Source organism: Zootoca vivipara, chromosome 1 (assembly GCF_965207765.1).
Source record: "Zootoca vivipara chromosome 1, rZooViv2.hap1.1, whole genome shotgun sequence".
Classification (NCBI taxonomy): domain Eukaryota; kingdom Metazoa; phylum Chordata; class Lepidosauria; order Squamata; family Lacertidae; genus Zootoca; species Zootoca vivipara.
Genome location: NC_142582.1, coordinates 128,279,269 through 128,296,553, shown reverse-complemented (window position 1 = coordinate 128,296,553; position 17,285 = coordinate 128,279,269). Strand labels below are relative to the sequence as shown.

The following is a 17,285-nucleotide window of genomic DNA, read 5'->3' as shown; positions in this document are numbered from 1 at the left end:
TCGGTTTATGAACACAATTGGTTCCGGAAGTCTGTTCATAAACTGAAGCGTTCATAAACTGAAGCGAACTTTCCCATTGAAAATGGAAAATGAATTAATCCGTTCCAGATGGGTCCGCGGCGTTCGTAAACCGAAAATTCGTAAACTGAGGTGTTCATAAACCGAGGTTCCACTGTAGTAACTTTATGTCCTTAAAGACATAACGTTACTACACAATTCTACTACTACTACACAAAAAGAAACCTATGTTGAGTGTCTGCAAAAAAGTGGGGCAGGGAGGGGAAAACTGAGGTTGCTTACGTGCAGAGAAGGACATCCCACATTGCTGCATTCTAAGAACATCACAAGAGCTCTGCTGGATCAAGCCAAAGGCCCACTTAGTCCAACATCATGTTCTCACAGTGGCCAACTAGATACCTGTGAAAAGCCTGTAAAAGATTTGAGCACAACCATGTCCGCCGTACTTGGTGATGATGATGATGATAATGATGATAATAATAATAGTTTTATTATTTATACCCTGCCTATCTGGGTGTGATGCTTGTGTGTCATAGGTGGACTTCTCTTGTGTTCGCCTCACCACCCCCTTTCTGCAGAGCCGTTGTAAATATTATTGAAATAATGTATTGAAGCACTTTTGAACTATTAAAATGTGGTATATAGATGCTAAGGGTCACATATTGAATGCATAATCCTGTTGTCTAAAAGAGTGCTGTGTAGGAATGGGACAGCCCAAAATACTGTGTCATGTTGTTGCAGGGCAAAGCAGTGATAGCGAAGATCTTCCTGCACTGGATAGCTCAAGCAAATGTACTCCAGTAAAACACATTGGTCTATCCAAGCCGCAGAAGCTCACTAGGTCGCCTGCTAGAGTATTATCCCCCAATATCAAAGATGGGGATAAGGACAAGCAGAGGGACAAGAACCATCAAAACATTTCTCCAAGGGTGTACAAGTGGAGTGTCCAACTCAGTAAGTGCTTTTTTCTTTCTTTTTTTGTACAGTAGATAATTTGGGTGGGAAACAGGGTTACAACAGTACATGGATGTTCCTTCTGGATTTTCAAAGCCTTTTCAATTCATTTCCAAAGATGAATTGGACAACATGAGCAGTGCAGAGAGGATCTCTTTCCTACAAGAAAAACTGCAGGAAATCAGGAAATACTACATGTCTCTGAAGTCTGAAGTAGCCACCATAGACAGGAGAAGAAAACGATTAAAAAAGAAAGACCGAGAAGGCAAGTTCAGTCTTTGTCAGACATACAAGCTTTTGGGTGAGTCGTGTTGTCAAAAGGCTTGTGCAGTTTCTCTTTCCAGCCATTGTCATGCGCGCTCTCCATGTTTGGAGTGTTTATATAGCATTTTAATTGTAGAATTGTGACCAAGGCCGTTTTCAATTTTTTAAAAATGACATACCATCTGCAACAAGGAGGGATGAAATGGAAATGTGTGAAGTGGCTGAACTGGATGTGCTCTTAAGATCTGAGCACCCTCCGCACCTCACAAGAGCTGATTTTTGGGTGATGTGGGTGGCTGCTCTGGGGAAGTTGGGGCTGAAAAGCCAAAATGCGCTGGTGGCACCCCACCCCTTGTAGCACAGCATATTTGTACCCTCTTAACTTTTTCTTCCATGCAGAGTTCAGTTTTGGATATTTCTTGACTTTTTCACCCACAAGGTTGTTTCCAGCCCCTGCTCTGCGTGTGTGCCCCATTTGGCACAACATAGCTTGTCGTAGTTTGGGGGCTTGCTTTAGAGCAGAGGGTCCTGCAGTCTTCCAGATGGTGTTGGAAAACAACATCCACTGCTGTCCATTGGCAATGCTGGTTGGGGCTGATGGGAGTTTGGGAGTCCACAGCTGGAAGGCCAAACAGGTTCCCCACATCTCCCATTAGTGATTCAGCATTAACAGGCCTAGATTCCAATTAACAGTGAGAAAAGCCGGTTCAGGAGTTTGCAGCACCTGGCAGTGTTCAAATGAGTGACTTTTGGAGGATAGCTTGTTTTCTCCTGCTCTGGAAGTTCCAAGAAAGGAGATTCTGACTAAAGATCAGGAAGAACTGACAGTCCGAGCTGTTCGACAGTGGAACGGTCTCCCTAAGAAGGTGGTGAACTCCCCTTCCTTGGAGGTTTTTGAGTAGAGGTTGGATGGCCATCTGTCACGGATGCTTTAGCTGAGATTCCTGCATTGCAGCGGGTTGGACTGGATGACCCCTGGGGATCTCTTCCAACTTGATGATTCCATGATCTTAATAGTTCACCAATGGTGCAGCGATCAACTACGTATATTGGTAAAAGGGTGCATTAATGCTTTTTGTATTTTTATTTTTTTAACAGTGTCTCACACAGGAGCTTCCATGTCCTCTGCCTCTTCAGACACTGGAATGAGCCCTTCGTCCTCCTCTCCTCCACAGAACGTGCTTGCTGTTGAATGCAGGTGATACTGGTCTCCTCTGCCTTGTGCAGCAAGCCACTGTTATGGACAGAAATCCTGAAATACCATAGAAAGCACTCAACTGGTTTGACATTGCCAAGTATATTCTGTATACTCTTCCACTGCTGGACTGTGTCTGTCTCTTCTCCTCATTCCCCTCCCTCCATCTTGTCATTGTGTTTTTGTTTTGTTTTGTTTTTAAAAAAAACCCTTTATTGTGGATATTAATTAAGCTAATTGGCAACTGAAGATTTGTGGGTGCACTTGGACACCTCTGTCTGTGTGCTTATTTTTTGTTTTTTTTTGGTTAAAACAGAAAAGGGCACTTAATCAAATTTGGAAACTTGGATAGCCAGTGAAGCATTTGAGTGCTATTAGGAAATTCTTTTTTTTCTTTTTTTTAAGGAGCAAGTGCACCAAACAGTCATCAAAATAGGTAAATCAGAAAATGGAATTATTGCTGCACTTTTTTCACCAAGCTGTATCTTAATCCTGAGTGAGAGTCCCATTTTGCCCCCCTTTCTTTCCTTTTTGGAGAAGCACTTGCTGTACAGACCTGCCAAAGTGTGTATTCAGCAATGTTCCCAATTTTAAAGGTGTAAATCGGACAAAATAAATTGTGAAAGGAAGCGTAGTTGACTGGAAACTACCGTTGTAATGAGTCTTCCACTTTTTATAGGATTTTTGAGCACACGATTATGCAAATATTTTAATGTTTAATGTTTACAGTGGAATCGTGAATAGGTTTTCAGTGGACTATCTTATCCCTTGACAAAAGTATTTTGTCTTTTTTTCTATGTAATTTCAGAGTTTTTATTTTGTTACAAAAAGGCAAAAAATAAAATATATAACAATGAAGTTATTTAACAAGATTTCTAAAGCGGAATTTTTTTGTGTAAAATAAGGTATCTTGCAACTTGTTAAATATATTTATTCAGACATTGGATGTTGTATTTTTATGTATTTTTTAAAAAAATATTAATAAAATTGGGGAGAAAAAGTCTAAGTTAGGTTCACTCTTTCAATAAAATATACCTGTCACTTAAAATCATATACAGGTGGCTTCATGTACCATACCTGTATGTGAAGTGGTTTTGTCTGTTCAATCTTCCACAGTGTAAAACTATAATCTGGCTCTGGATTAAACTCTATCCTGTATTGAAAACTTTGGCAATCCTAGTACTTCTGTTGATTTTGAGGAACAAATCTTTGCCCATACAATGCTTTTGTCACACTTTCTTATTTGCTGTACTGTTGAAATCAGTTTTCTATCTGCCAAAGTCGATTACATAATTGAGAAGAGTTAAAATGACTGTTTAGGCTGTGGATTGTCCCACAGACTGAAAACAGTTTGTAAATAACTTTCCCAAAATCATGTATTTAAGACAGTTTGCAAATACATTGTCTATAAAGTGATTTTTTAATCAATTTTTAAAATTCACCTTTGTACATTGAAAAGGGGTTTTCTGCCTTTTCCATGTTAATATGCTGTAGAGTTATAACTCAGATTCTCTAGACCGTCAGGATATTAAAGGTTCACAAAACCTGAGGGTCTTGAGTGAGAGACTCCAGTGAAAGGGTCATTGTAGCTAAAACCTGGTGTCTCTTGCAGTTCCGTTTTATCAGTTTCTCAACTTATGATTCCAGTTCCTTCCATTTTCACAGAGAACTAAAGGAAAAAGTACTCTTATAAAAATGCACTTTTTCTGTCTATTTCTTAAGCAGAGCTATTTCATTGTATGATACAAATGAAGCTCGATGAAGAGCATTAATAAAGGTTATGTTTTTAAACATAGGCTTTATTTTATTTTTAACTGATTTTGTAAAACTGCCATCATGTCCAAACAATAGATATTGGCTTCATAATGTGATGTAAAGATTCTTCAAAACAAACTTGGATCATATATTTTAATAATAAAAGAAGTTATCATTATGATAAAAACTTGGTCAGATGTAATCATGCTTAATATTGCTTTCAGCAACTATTAACCTGAGCCTAAAACCTAAGCCAGCTAGATGCATTTAAATTGCGAAATGCTTTAAAGTGCTGGCGAACACTTTGGATTATAGCAATTCATTAGAACACTCAACAAGAGATTGACCTTAGCTGTTGTGAAATTAACATAAAAATGAAGGTGAGTAAAAGAAGTTGGGTAAAACTGAACAGTTGTAGTCCAACTAAAAAGGCTGAAAAAGTTTATCCTCTTTGGGGATCGCTACTAATGTGTGTAGTTTATCCAAAGCTGGGTGAACAGCTTTAATAGGATGGTACTACTCTACCAAAAATTGCTTCTCATAACAATTAGACCTTGAACAAAGCTCCAGTTGTGGGACTAGATAAAGCAGGGTAGCGCTCTCTCTCTCTCTCTCTCTCTCTCTCTCTCCCTCTCTCCCTCTCTCTCTCTGTGTGTGTGTGTGGTTTTTTTTTTAATGCTGTAATTTTGTGCTTCTGAAACTGGCTTTTTAAGAAAAACAGTGAGACCTAGCTGAATAGCCCAAAACCATAGTAAGCTACAAAATCATTTAAAACTACTCTTCAGGATCAGTGTTAAATAAAATGGGGAAGGAGGGGAAAACACACTGGGTATAATATTAAGGACCCAAAGTATGCAGTTAAAAGTCTTAAGTTGGAGTGAGAAGGTGTTGGGCAGAAACCTTGTTTAAAAGATTTTTATCCTGCCCTTCATCCCAGGTGGGTTATAGCAAGCCAAGTAAAATATAGAGAGTACAACTCAGTATACCAGAACTAAAACATTAAAATTCAGAATATTCAGCAGACAAAAACTACTTTGCACAGCACATAGCTGGGTCCCAAGCTGCATTAAAGTCAGTACCTTAAATTGGTCTCTGTGACATGGCAGATGATTCAGAATTAGTGTTGAATGTACCTGGGCTGCGGCCTGTTAGCACCCTGCTTTCACATTCAGGTAGAGCACATGACAGCTGTCAAATTGAGAAGCGACCTGGGCTTGAATAACTGGCCAAGCTTTCGCTGTCCAGGAATGGCTGCAGCTGGTGTAGCAGCAAGAGCTGGCAAGAGGCACTCGTGTCACGGAGGCCACCCGAGACTCCTTTGGCAAGGTGGGATCCAGAACTTTTCCTAAACTGGGTGGGTACTTTGGATACTTGAGGGGGAGTGTGCAATGCAACTTGGAACAGCCTGTGGAACAAATAACCAGATCCAGGAACCAGCAGGTTACAGCACCCATCCTGTCAGGATCCCCACTTAAGTTTAGTAGCTGATAGACAACTGGAGAGGGAAGCATAGACCAGAGAGCAGCTTACATCCATCAAACACAATGTGAAGAGTGGCTCCAAGTCCTTAATTCCAGCTGGAAGCTTCCAGGAAGCCCAGAGCAAACATGCTCTTTTAACTTTGCCAGGTTTGTGAGAGTAAAGACGAAGCCACTTTGAACTTCATGGAGCAAAGGAATAGCAATAGGAATGTTGTTGTTTAGTCGTGTCCAACCCTTCGTGACCCCATGGACCAGAGCACACCAGGCACTCCTGTCTTGCACTGCCTCCCGCAGTTTGGTCAGACTCATGTTGGTAGCTTCGATAGCAATAGGAATAGTTTAGCAATAGGAATAGGAATAATTTGTTGGCCGAGTACCAAAATACTTGGAATTTTACTTCGACTACATTGCAATGTAAATGTACCTTATAGAAACACTGTTCCACTCACAATACAATAGCACAGCAAATGAGCTGAGCCCCACCCATAACTGGCCTCTCCTTCCGCTACACAACTACGAATTTTAACAATTTGATGGCACAAAGGAAAAAACTTCCTGTGCCTAGCCATTTTTGTGTATAGAGTCTTGTAGCGACATCCAGATGGAAGTAAATCAAACAGATGATGACTGGGATGCAAAGGATCTGCGACAATTCCCTCTGCTCTCTTCCTAGCTTGGATAGCATAAAGTGACCCTATTGAAGGTAAACTAGCACCAGTTACCCTTTCTGCAATTCTTACTGCTTGTTGCCCCTCTCTTGGCAACCCCATCTCTGCAAGGTGGTAGTTCAGTTCTGCAGCTGTGCCTAAATACTATCTTGTCACAAAACGCTTAAAGTTCTGTATTGGGACTAAAAGGATTGTGCACCTGGAGAATCTCTTCATCCAAGCATTCGTGCACCGGATTGTCTCCAGAGAGCCCTGTGGTGTGGGTGCTGCCTTCCTTTTCCCCACCCCAATCCCCGGTAGTCAGTGGTATACTGCCTCTGCCCCTGGAGGCTCCATTTACTTCAGCAAGGGTGCAGGGGCCTACCAGCCCATCAGAAGCCCCCATCTTCCAGAAGCGCAAAGCAAAATGAAATGTTAAATCTATTTTAGACCCTTGCTTCCCTTCCTGCTCTAACACTTCCCTCTCCTCCTTCCCTGTCCCCCAGCCAGAAATCCGGGCACCGCTTCCAACAGTTTGTCAAATCAGTGGTGGCTCCAGAAAAGAAAGAAAAAAATTGTGGGGTGCAAAAGGGGAAAGTTTTGCTCCACATGTTGAGAGCCAGTGGTGGTGTGTAGTGGTTCTAGAGTGCCGGACTGGGACATGGGAGAGAGTCCAGGGTTCAAATCCTAACCCACAAAGCTCACTGGTGATGGGTGCCAGTCACAGCCAAACCTACCTCCAGTGCCGGATTTACATATAAGCTAAACAAGCTATAGCTCGGGGCCTCACTCTTTTGGGGCCCCCCAAAAAAAATTAAAGGAAAAAAAATCTGGATGTACATTTCCAAAATATAAAGAAAAAAATAAAATAAAACCTACATCCAGCAACAGTGTTTAGTGTTGTGTATTGTTCCTAGGATGTAAGTCATGGGCCCCGCCTGCTAGCCTGCTCCCTCAAATATCACTGGTTTGCTCATTTCTATACAGTGGTACCTCTACTTTTGAATAACTCTACTTACAAATGGAGCTCCGTCCGCCATCTTGGATGCGGTTTAGATAGGATTTTTTCTACTTATGAATTTTTAGATAGGGTTGCTTCTACTTACCGGTACAAATTTTTTCGACTTACAAATGTGTGTTCGGAATGCATTAAATTCGTAAGTAGAGGTACCACTGTATATAGGGTGCCTACATTCTGCATGGACTGGTTGCATGGCAACATGTGCAAATGGCTTTAGATCAGGCATCCCCAAACTTCGGCCCTCCAGATGTTTTGGACTACAATTCCCATCATCCCTGACCACTGGTTCTGCTAGCTAGGGATCATGGGAGTTGTAGGCCAAAACATCTGGAGGGCCGCAGTTTGGGGATGCCTGCTTTAGATACAAACCTATTAGATCAGTGATCAGTTTTTTTGGGACTACAACTCCCATCATCCCTAGCTAACAGGACCAGTAGTCAGGGATGATGGGAATTGTAGTCCCAAAACAGCTGGAGAGCCAAGTTTGGCAGCACTGTATTAGGTCCATAAATTACCATATAGCATATATTCAACACACAAAACAGCAACAATTTGTTGTTGACAAAGGGCAGCTGGACATAGAAAGGGCCCCATTACCTTCAGTAGCTTAGGGCCTCATCAAACCTAAATCCGGTTGTGGGAAATTAAGTGCCTTGAGCTCAGATGGGGGGGGGGGGGAGTAGGTTATGAATGCCATAATTAATAAACTCCTGAAAGGGAAAACAGGAGTGTTGTTTTTTTCTTCACAACGAGGATCCTGTGCAGTTTAGTTGCAGACGGAGACCTGCGAGGACAGGGTTCAAAATCCCCACCTTGGGCAGGTCAGTTTCTCAGCTTGACCTACCTCAATTCTATACCAACCGCTTTCTATATTTAAGGGGACACCTCGAAGCGGTTCGCAGCGCCTTAAAGCAACTGAGGAGACTTAATTGTGTGAGAGAAAAGGAGAGAGAAGCGCCAACGCCGCCGCCGCCTCGCCTCCCTGCTTCCCTCTCTCTCCCCTGCGGTCGGCAACGGGCGCCTGGGCGGCCATGGAGCGCTGGGCGTGGCGGGCGCTGCTGCCGTGGCTCCTGGCGGGCGCCTGCGGCCTGGCCGTGCTGGGCTACTGCCTCTACTTCGACCACCGGCGCCGCAGCGCGCCAGACTTCAAGCGGAGGCTGAGGGAGAGTGAGTGGCGGGGAAGGCATCGCCTTCGCCTCAGAGGAGGAGCCGCGACCGGGAACTAGGCCCATCCCCGGCGAGGAGACTGCCGGACCACAACTCCCATCAGCCCCAGCCGGCGTGGGCAGCGGAGGAGAAGGGTGGGAGTTGTAGTCCAGAGGCCTCGGGAGAGAATTCGGCTTGCGAAGGCGTCGTGCCCTTATGCAGATACTCTTTCTGTCCCGTTTAGGCAAACGTCGTAACCAGGCATACGCAACCTCGGCCCTCCAGTTATTTGGGGACTACAATTCCCATAATCCCTGACCACTGGGCCTGTTAGCTAGGGATCATGGGAGTTGAAGTCCCAAAACATCTGGAGGGCCGGGGGTTGCCTATGCCTGGTCTTAAATCAACAATTTTTTGGGAAAACCCTCCCTGCGAGGTAGTCCTACGGCTCCATTTCCTAGCACACCTTTTCCTCCAAGGAATTTGAGGTGGCAGGCGTACGCCTTTCCCCATCCCTCCCTGTTTAATATGGGTGGTGGGGGTGTTTATACATACAGTATACTGTATATATATTTGGAATGTTTTTAATGTTTAAATGTTTCTTCAAGTGCCCTTGAATCTTCCTGCCACACTCTCCTGCCATGGCCATGCACTTTGAGAACCCCTGTTCTAGGGTTTCAAGCAAAAGTCTTTTCACGATATACCTGGAGATCCCAGGATATTCTGCTTGCAAGGGTGCATTCTGTGACTTGCATATTAATCTAATCACCATGTTTGCCTTTCAGTGGTTGTGAAGCAAGGGGAGTGTTTGGTTTGCTTTGTTGGTCAGCAGTATGCTACAGTGAAGGCACACATAATTGTCCTCGAAGGTTATCAACACTGTAGAATGGCACTCATCAGCTTTTAACATTTGCAGTGGTTGGCAGGCAGGCAGGCAGCCACAATGATGTCACATTTAAACATTTAAACATCTCACAGCTCCGGGCTGTTAATTGTGGATACTGACTATTCCATGTTACTCTTACAGAAAGAAGAAAAGAGTGTGAAAAGGCAAAAGAGCATGATGCAGAGGTGAAAAATTATGTCTGGGTTTCCCAACATGGCAACTATGGGCACCACGGCACCCTAAGACCCCTCCCCCACCCCCGTATCTCAAAAACCTTAATTTTTGAAAAACAACAATTGAGTGTTTGGGAAACTTCATTGGTTTTTTGCAGGGCTGGCATTGTGTTTGTTTGTTTGTTTAGGAGTGAAGTTGTTTTTCCTATCGGGTGCTGAAGGCACTCACAAAATTGTGTTTCTATTTCACTCCTGTGGACACTAAAAAATGCACTTCTCAGCCTTCAGAGAGACTGTATGCTGCTGTGTGGCTGGAAATCAGCATGTGAAGCAACCGCCACATCAGAGCTAGTTGTGAAAATTGGACTCTAGTAAGATAAAAACAATTCCATCCCCCACAGGATGGGAACCCATTTTATAAAAAGTATACTGTCATTTTTATTTTTCAATATGATGATAGCACCCAGTAGCTACAGGATTTATTTTGCAGAATCTTAGCAGATCCTTGGGAATCTTTTTGCATTTACGGCAATTTTCTAAAATAAAGTGATAGCCTTTGTGGTTCAATAATATGGTAGGAAATGGAAAATTGGGGTAGAAGATTTTTAGACACGTTGTATTTGACTGCATATTATTTGAAGTCTGAATCATTTTGTCAATTTTCATAATTTCTATGGCAATTTTTCCGAAACAGCCAGATTTTGGGTATCAGTACTGGAATAGAAATGTAATAGAATGTACTGGGTAAAGATTGCTCAGTCAGTAGAGCACGAGCCTTGTAATCTCAAGGTTATGGGTTCAAGTCCCATGTTTGGGGGAAATATTCCTGCATTGCAGGGGGGTGGAATCGATTCCCCTTAGGTCTATGAAATATATTAAGGCTGCAGACCTAGGAATAAGTCTCACTGAATTAAGGGAGGGTTTTACTTCTGGTTAGACATGCATAGACAGGAGTGCCTGGCGTGCTATGGTCCATGGGGTCATGAAGAGTCGGACACGACTAAACGACTAAACAACAACAGACATGCATAGGCTTGCACTGTAGTTTTCGTTGACAATGACATGCAAGTAATGAACATGCAGATTAGTTGTGATCCTTCAGCTAAGACTGAAAGTCTTGTTGTTTAGTCATTTAGTCGTGTCCGACTCTTCGTGACCCCCATGGACCATAGCACGCCAGGCACTCCTGTCTTGACTGAAAGTCTTACGCAGCTAAAAAAAATCCAATTCTGACCCATTCTCTAAATCAAGGATGGGAATTGTATTAATATCTGAAGGTCGCGTCACAAATACATGGCAAGTGCTTCTAGCAGCAGTGGTTCTGTAATGGTGGCTGGTCCTGTAGATATTTCAGTTTCATGACAGTTTCAGATAATGATATTAATTTTGCTGAATGTTGAAATATTGGTTGAATAATCTGGAAATAGTTCTGCAACTGCATAGGCTGTTTACATGCCAGTGCACATGGAGTCTTCCAAGACTGAAGCCCTGTTACACTCAGTGGGTTTACGTACTGTACTTAGAAAAATAGGGGCTTCTGCAGAAATGATTCGCAGCACTCAACACCTAATCTTAGAAAAAGACATTTTGGTTTTGTTTTACATTACAACCTTCGTTCTCATTAGCCCTCAAACTGATTAGCCAAAGCTCCATTTTGTTAAGCTGAAAATATGTTTGTAACACCCTCAGTTACGTGAGATGAAAGATACTGCAAAGCTACAAGAGTTCTTTCTGGAAGAGATACAGTTGGGACAGGTGTGGCTGGCAAGAGGTAAGGACAAGAGGAACTGGCTTTTGTGGAATATGCATATATGTGTAGACACACAGAGAGACTATAAATTGCTTGAAAATTATCCATCTATTGCCACTTAGGTAGGCAGTAGTAAAAAAAAAAGGTAAAGGACTCCTGGATGGTTAAGTCCAGTCAAAGGTGACTATGGGGTGCTGTGCATCTCTCTTCAGGTCAAGGGAGCCGGCATTTTTTCCGCAGACAGCTTTTCAGGTCATGTGGCTAACAGGACTAAACTGCTTCTGGCGCAATGGGACACCGTGACGGGTGCCAGAGTGCACGGAAACGTTGTTTACCTTCATGACACAATGGTACCTATTTATCTACTTGCACTGGTGTGCTTTCAAACTGCTGGGTTGGCAGAAGCTGGGACAGAGCAATGGGAGCTCACCCCGTTGCGGGGATTTGAACTGCCGACCTCCTAATCAGCAAGCCCAAGAGGCTCAGTGGTTTAGACCATTAACACAGATGAGTCTGGTGATCATTTTAACGCATTTCAGGCAAATTCATAGCTGTTGCTGTTTGTGAAAGGCATATTGTGGAATGTATTACCCATACAAAGCTGAATTGAAGTTTCTGTTCCTGAAAACTGAATACTGAGCACAAGAGATCTGCTACAATGTCACTGGTTTCCCCTCAAGGCTTGACAGTACAGAATAAAAAATTTAAATGTACATGAAATCACAACCGAGAGAATTGACCTTTCCCTTAAGAAGTAGCTCCGCATTACAGAAAAGACAATACCTTTATTTGTTGCATTTATGTAATCCATCCTGGGACTGCTTGGTGAAGGGCAGGCTCCAGTTGCCTATAATACCTGTACAGTGGTACCTCAGTTTATGAACACAATTGGTTCCGGAAGTCTGTTCATAAACTGAAGCGTTCATAAACTGAAGTGAACTTTCCCATTGAAAGTAATGGAAAGTGGATTAATCTGTTCCAGACGGTCCGCGGAGTACTTAAACTAAAGCGTTCATAAACTGAAGTGAACTTTCCCATTGAAAGTAATGGAAAGTGGATTAATCTGTTCCAGACGGTCCACGGAGTACTTAAACTGAAGCGTTCATAAACTGAAGTGAACTTTCCCATTGAAAGTAATGGAAAGTGGATTAATCCGTTCCAGACGGGTCCGCGGAGTACTCAACCTGAAGCGTACTTAACCCGAAGCATGGGTGTAATTGGTTCCGGAAGTCTGTTCATAAACTGAAGCATTCATAAACTGAAGCGAACTTTCCCATTGAAAGTAATGGAAAGTGAATTAATCCGTTCCAGATGGGTCCACGGCGTTCGTAAACTGAAAATTCGTAAACCGAGGTGTTCATAAACCGAGGTTCCACTGTACATAGTTTGGGACAATCTTGATTTCCGATGACCTCTGCCACTTGTGGGTTGCATCCATTGTTACTGATACTTGGAGTAAAGCCTTTACTGAAATTGGTGCAATTTTTAAAAGCCCTGAGCAAAAAGAGGCTATTTTCCTTCCACTGATCCTTTCACCTGCTACAATACATAGGAATAGGGCAGCCATACCTCCGGACATAGCCGGGATTCGGCCCTCACAAACAGCATCCGGATGAAAATCGCTTAAATGTCTGAAAGCTCAATAACTTTGGATTTTCACTTTTTGAAACCTGGCAACCCTATGTAGGAATATGTTTTTGTCCCATAGCAGATGGGGTGGACGAAGAGAGCAAGAGGGTGGGCAGCAGCTTCTTGTGCCTCAGAGTATTTGAGAGGTTTAGACAGCTACAATTAGTAGCTGAGCTTGTGGGAGCACTATTGAGAGGTTCATGTTACATGAAGCGCAAATGCTTACTGTAGTTCCAAGGATCACAAAGGCCTGAGTTTTAGGAATCTGAATCGTTTACAGGAGAGCACAAGAAGAGCATCGAACACCTTGCCAATGCCATTGCCGTGTGTACACATCCAAACCAGCTAATGCACGTCTTGAAGCAAACTCTACCCCCCCATATATTTGAGATGCTTCTGCACAACATTCCACACGCAGTGCAAGTAGGTAGATTTTGTTAACTTTTGAAACATAGGTGAATGTTGTACAGGAGGCACTGTCTAACCGGAACTGTGTTCAGACATGAGAAATTTCCATTCGTGGTTTGTACAGAACCTTGAGATTTCTGTACGTTGCCACGCTGGGACTTGTTTAATTATTACCATAGGCAGGCAGCTAATTAAAGGCTCAGGTTTTTTATTTTAAAAAAAGAATTTGGCAGGAAGGGACTCATACCCAGTAGCAAGGCCTTGGCTCAGCTTCTGGAGAAATGCAACGGGACTTGCCATTCTCTGCACTGTGGCAAAAGTGTTTGAATATGCCATTTTAGTGCATTGTGCGCTAAAACTAGTACAGTGGTACCTCAGTTTAAGAACAGCCCTGTTTACAAACTCTGCAAAACCGGAAGTAGTGTCCCAGTTTGTGAACTTTACCACGGTCTAAGAACGGAAGCGAACGGTGGAAGGGCACTGGTGGCGGAAGGCCTCATTAGGGAAAGCGTGCCTCGGTTTAAGAACGGTTTCGGTTAAGAACGGACTTCCGGAACCAATTAAGTTCGTAAACCGAGGTACCACTGTATTGTGCGCACTTGCTTAGCTTCAGCAATGTTGCAGCTTTCCAATGTTCCCATGCCATTCACTGGGCCCACACTACTATGACTTTAAATAAATTAGAATGTTGTCCATGTTGAACTTGTTTAAATTCAAGTAGATTGCTTCCATTAGTCTACTGTGAGTGGTCCACCATCACCCATAAGCTAAAAGACAAAGGGTGCCAGCACCTTGGGGCTGCAAAGGTGAGAAGATAATAATTGAAGGAGATAAATCTGTCCTTGGGAGGGAAACGAGAAGATTTTAAAAGTTTTGGAACTCAAAAGTTTAAGCACATAAATACCCATGCCACTGACATGTTCCCCCCCCCTCTGTTAGCGGCTTGAGACAGCCCTGAGTGACCAGGATCCTACCGTTGAATGAGAATGTGGCATCGCACAAGAGGCTACTCTTAAGGCAGGACCTTATAACAGCCTTTGAGACTACATTTTGAAAGACTCGGTGAAAACAGTAATTTCAATTTATTTTACTTTGATTAAATAAAAAATAAACCTTGCTTTAGACACTTTGGGATATAATTTTTGGACGACACGCTTGTGTATTAAAAATTAAGTTATTGTATAAGAAACAACAAAAACTAAAAATGTGGTTGTTCCCTCCCCATCTTTAACCTAATGACGGTCAGAAGCAAATCTGTAAGCCTCCAGAAAAAAAGGTGGTATCAACATTATTTCAATGCACAATAGAAGACAATCTCGGAACAGACTCCATCAGCTCTGCAGCCACTGCCAACCCCAACTGCAGCTTCTGGTGGTTTCCACAGTTCAGTTGTTTCCTGAGAGCTCTTCTGTTCCGAGCTGGTGGATGTTGCCAGAGCAGCGGTAGAGACCAATGCACCTTCGTGTGCAATGCAATCAACGTTGGCACTCCTTCACAAAGGCAGCCCCGGCCTTTTAGCGAGGCTGGCCAAGAAGTCCTGCTTTGGCAGCCAGCGCTTCATTCTGCTGAATGTGGTACTCCTGAAACCTCATAGATATCCTCTGGGTCATTTTTAAATACTTCTGTAAGCAGTGCTCTGAGCAAGTCATCTATATCAAGAAGGGAAAGATGGGAAGAACCCTGTAGTCACTCACATTAAAAAAAAATCAGTAATTTGAACATGGAAAATATTTTAAAATCATTTGCGTCTTCACTATAAATGTTTTCACATTTGAACATTACCCTATATGAAGTTATCTTCCCATGGCAATTTTAAAACATACTAGTAGCATAATAAAAAAATTATAATAAATACACTGTTAAATACACTGCTTCTCTGGGGAAATGGGGAAACTGAACACAAATATGTACCACTTTGCCAAAGCTTCCCTTTTTAGTTTACCACTGAGCTGGAATTTTAACACAACATTAAGTCAGTTTTGAAACAGACAGCCCACATTAGAGAAATAGATAACGTTTATCTGTCTCTGTTGTTCAATGCTTTCTTTGCCTTGCCTTCCAGTGTTTGATGACAATGTGCCATTAACAATTTTGTAGGGTTTCTTCTGAATCTTTTTGGTCATTCACTCTAGCACTTAACAAATAAGGGAGCTGTGTCAGTGAATATCATGGACCCTTGGACTAATCCAGCAGGACCCTTTTATTGTTAGTCAATTAATATCTGACCTGAGAGCCACACGAACAGGACAGCCACATCTCTTTTGAAATGTTTGGTTTAGCTAGCTTTCTTGATTTAACGTGCAAATTTACACTGAAGTTCTACCAGGTACAAGCCCAAAGGGCATAGAATAGCTGCATACCTCTTCTGGCTTGACTTCTCGGCTGGTGAAATCTTTCACACAATCCAGGAAGCAGGTTTCTGTCAATTTGTTATATGTCCCAAGAAATTCCTTGAACTGTTAATAAATCAAGAGAGATCTTCAGAACTAGGCAGATCCTTTATTTCAGGGATGGGAAATCTCTGTCTGTGGGCCAGTTCGTGACCTGGGATGCCATTTTCTTCACACCATGTACATCTGCCCATTAGCTGACATCACTGGTGACATCAGCTGATGAGCGCGAGAACCAGGTTTAATGCTGCATTGGCTGCTCGATAGTATTTCTGGCAAGGAACAGGTTTGCACAGCCAAGGCAGAAGGATTTAATCCCTACTCATCAGCTGAATGGTGTTTCAAGCCCTGTGCAAAAGCACCCTTTGAAAGAAGCTCATGCATGGGAGATACTTCAAAAAGGCTTTTGCAAAGGCATTAAGACAGCTCATAAGCTACTATTTGCTAAAAGGCCATCTTAAAGCTTTTTTCAGGCCTCCTCCCTTTTCCATTCAAGACAGGAGTGCCTGGCATGCTATGGTCCATGGGGTCACGAACAGTCGGACACGACTAAACAACAACAACCCTTTTCCATTATGTTCCTGACACTGGAGCAAAGAAGGAAGGGGGAGATTTGGGAAAGCCTTCACAAGTCTCCTCATCTTCTCCTTGAAGTCCCCAATGCTGGAAACTTAAAAGTGGGAAGAGGGGGAGGCTTGCAAAGCCTTTTCCCCATCTGCCCCCTCCTGCTTCGAGTCCCTGATATTGGGGAACTTAATGGAGGAAGGGGCAAGACTTGGAAAAGCTTTTCTTTCTTTCCCTTTCTACACAGGGAGGAGCTATCTCTCTTGTCTCCAACAGGGGTTAAGGGGAGAGAGAAAGCATCTGGTCTTGTCCCCACTTTATAAGGGGGAAAAGGAAGCCAGGAGGGTTCCCAAGCACCTTCTGCTACTTGGCAAAGCACCAGAACTTTATTCCCACTTTCCCCACAGCAGCAGTAGGCGCAAGGGATTCTGACAGGTGTACAAGGGCTGTCTACCTGTTAATCATTTGCGGGCATAATGATATCATGTGACTGACAGTTGGGTAGTCATAAACACCTGTCAAATTTGGTCTGACAGGCCGATCCTGAGAAAGATCTGTGGAGCCCAAAAGGTTCCCCACTCCTGCTTTATTTGAAGAATTAGCACACAAGGGGTAGGCGGGGGCCACATGCATCCAAGGGGAACAAATTTAACATAGCATATAATGAGCATCAGCTCTGTACTGATAAATACATTATTACATACAGCTATTAAAGCCACGCAAATTGCCAAAGTACACCGACATTTTAAAAGCATCCTTTGGAGCTACAGCATTTACCTGCTTGATCTGATCAGATTCTGATATTTGTCCAGCCATATTTTAGCGCTCAGATAACTGCCACCTAAAGTGAACACAAGATGTATACATCAGGCATGTCCAACAGGTAGATCGTAATCTACCGGTAGATCATTGGATGTCTGCAGTAGATCACTGGTAGATCATTGGCTCCCTCCAAAGAAGCTGAACAACTGTGGCTCCCCTTAAAAAAGCTCAACATTTTACCT

At 43.0% G+C, this 17,285-nt stretch overlaps 3 protein-coding genes across 7 annotated transcripts in view; 2 read left to right on the top strand and 1 right to left on the bottom strand.

The window, feature by feature from the left end:
• Positions 1-4,222, top strand: part of ARID4A (AT-rich interaction domain 4A) — a 61,333-nt gene extending 57,111 nt beyond the window's left edge. For 4 of the 5 annotated variants that reach the window (XM_035103943.3, XM_060271136.2, XM_035103934.3 and 1 more), the window contains 3 exons: positions 760-972; positions 1,091-1,273; positions 2,335-4,222. In XM_035103943.3, coding sequence (XP_034959834.2) covers positions 760-972; positions 1,091-1,273; positions 2,335-2,438 — 500 coding nt within the window. In that variant the 3' untranslated portion in view covers positions 2,439-4,222. The remainder of the gene's footprint in view (positions 1-759; positions 973-1,090; positions 1,274-2,334) is intronic. The other variant, XM_088674369.1, reaches the window with a different exon arrangement.
• Positions 4,223-8,240: 4,018 nt separating this feature from the next.
• Positions 8,241-14,453, top strand: TOMM20L (translocase of outer mitochondrial membrane 20 like). Its single transcript, XM_088674343.1, has 5 exons — positions 8,241-8,502; positions 9,509-9,552; positions 11,230-11,311; positions 13,200-13,342; positions 14,267-14,453. Exons 1-5 carry the CDS (start codon positions 8,367-8,369, stop codon positions 14,309-14,311), a joined length of 450 nt encoding a protein of 149 aa, XP_088530469.1. The 5' UTR covers positions 8,241-8,366; the 3' UTR covers positions 14,312-14,453.
• Positions 14,391-17,122, bottom strand: TIMM9 (translocase of inner mitochondrial membrane 9). The gene is made up of 3 exons (XM_035103994.3): positions 17,059-17,122; positions 15,688-15,783; positions 14,391-14,976 (listed from the first exon to the last, which is right to left on the bottom strand). Exons 1-3 carry the CDS (start codon positions 17,095-17,097, stop codon positions 14,842-14,844), a joined length of 270 nt encoding a protein of 89 aa, XP_034959885.1. The 5' UTR covers positions 17,098-17,122; the 3' UTR covers positions 14,391-14,841.
• Between the last annotated feature and the right edge of the window lie 163 nt (positions 17,123-17,285).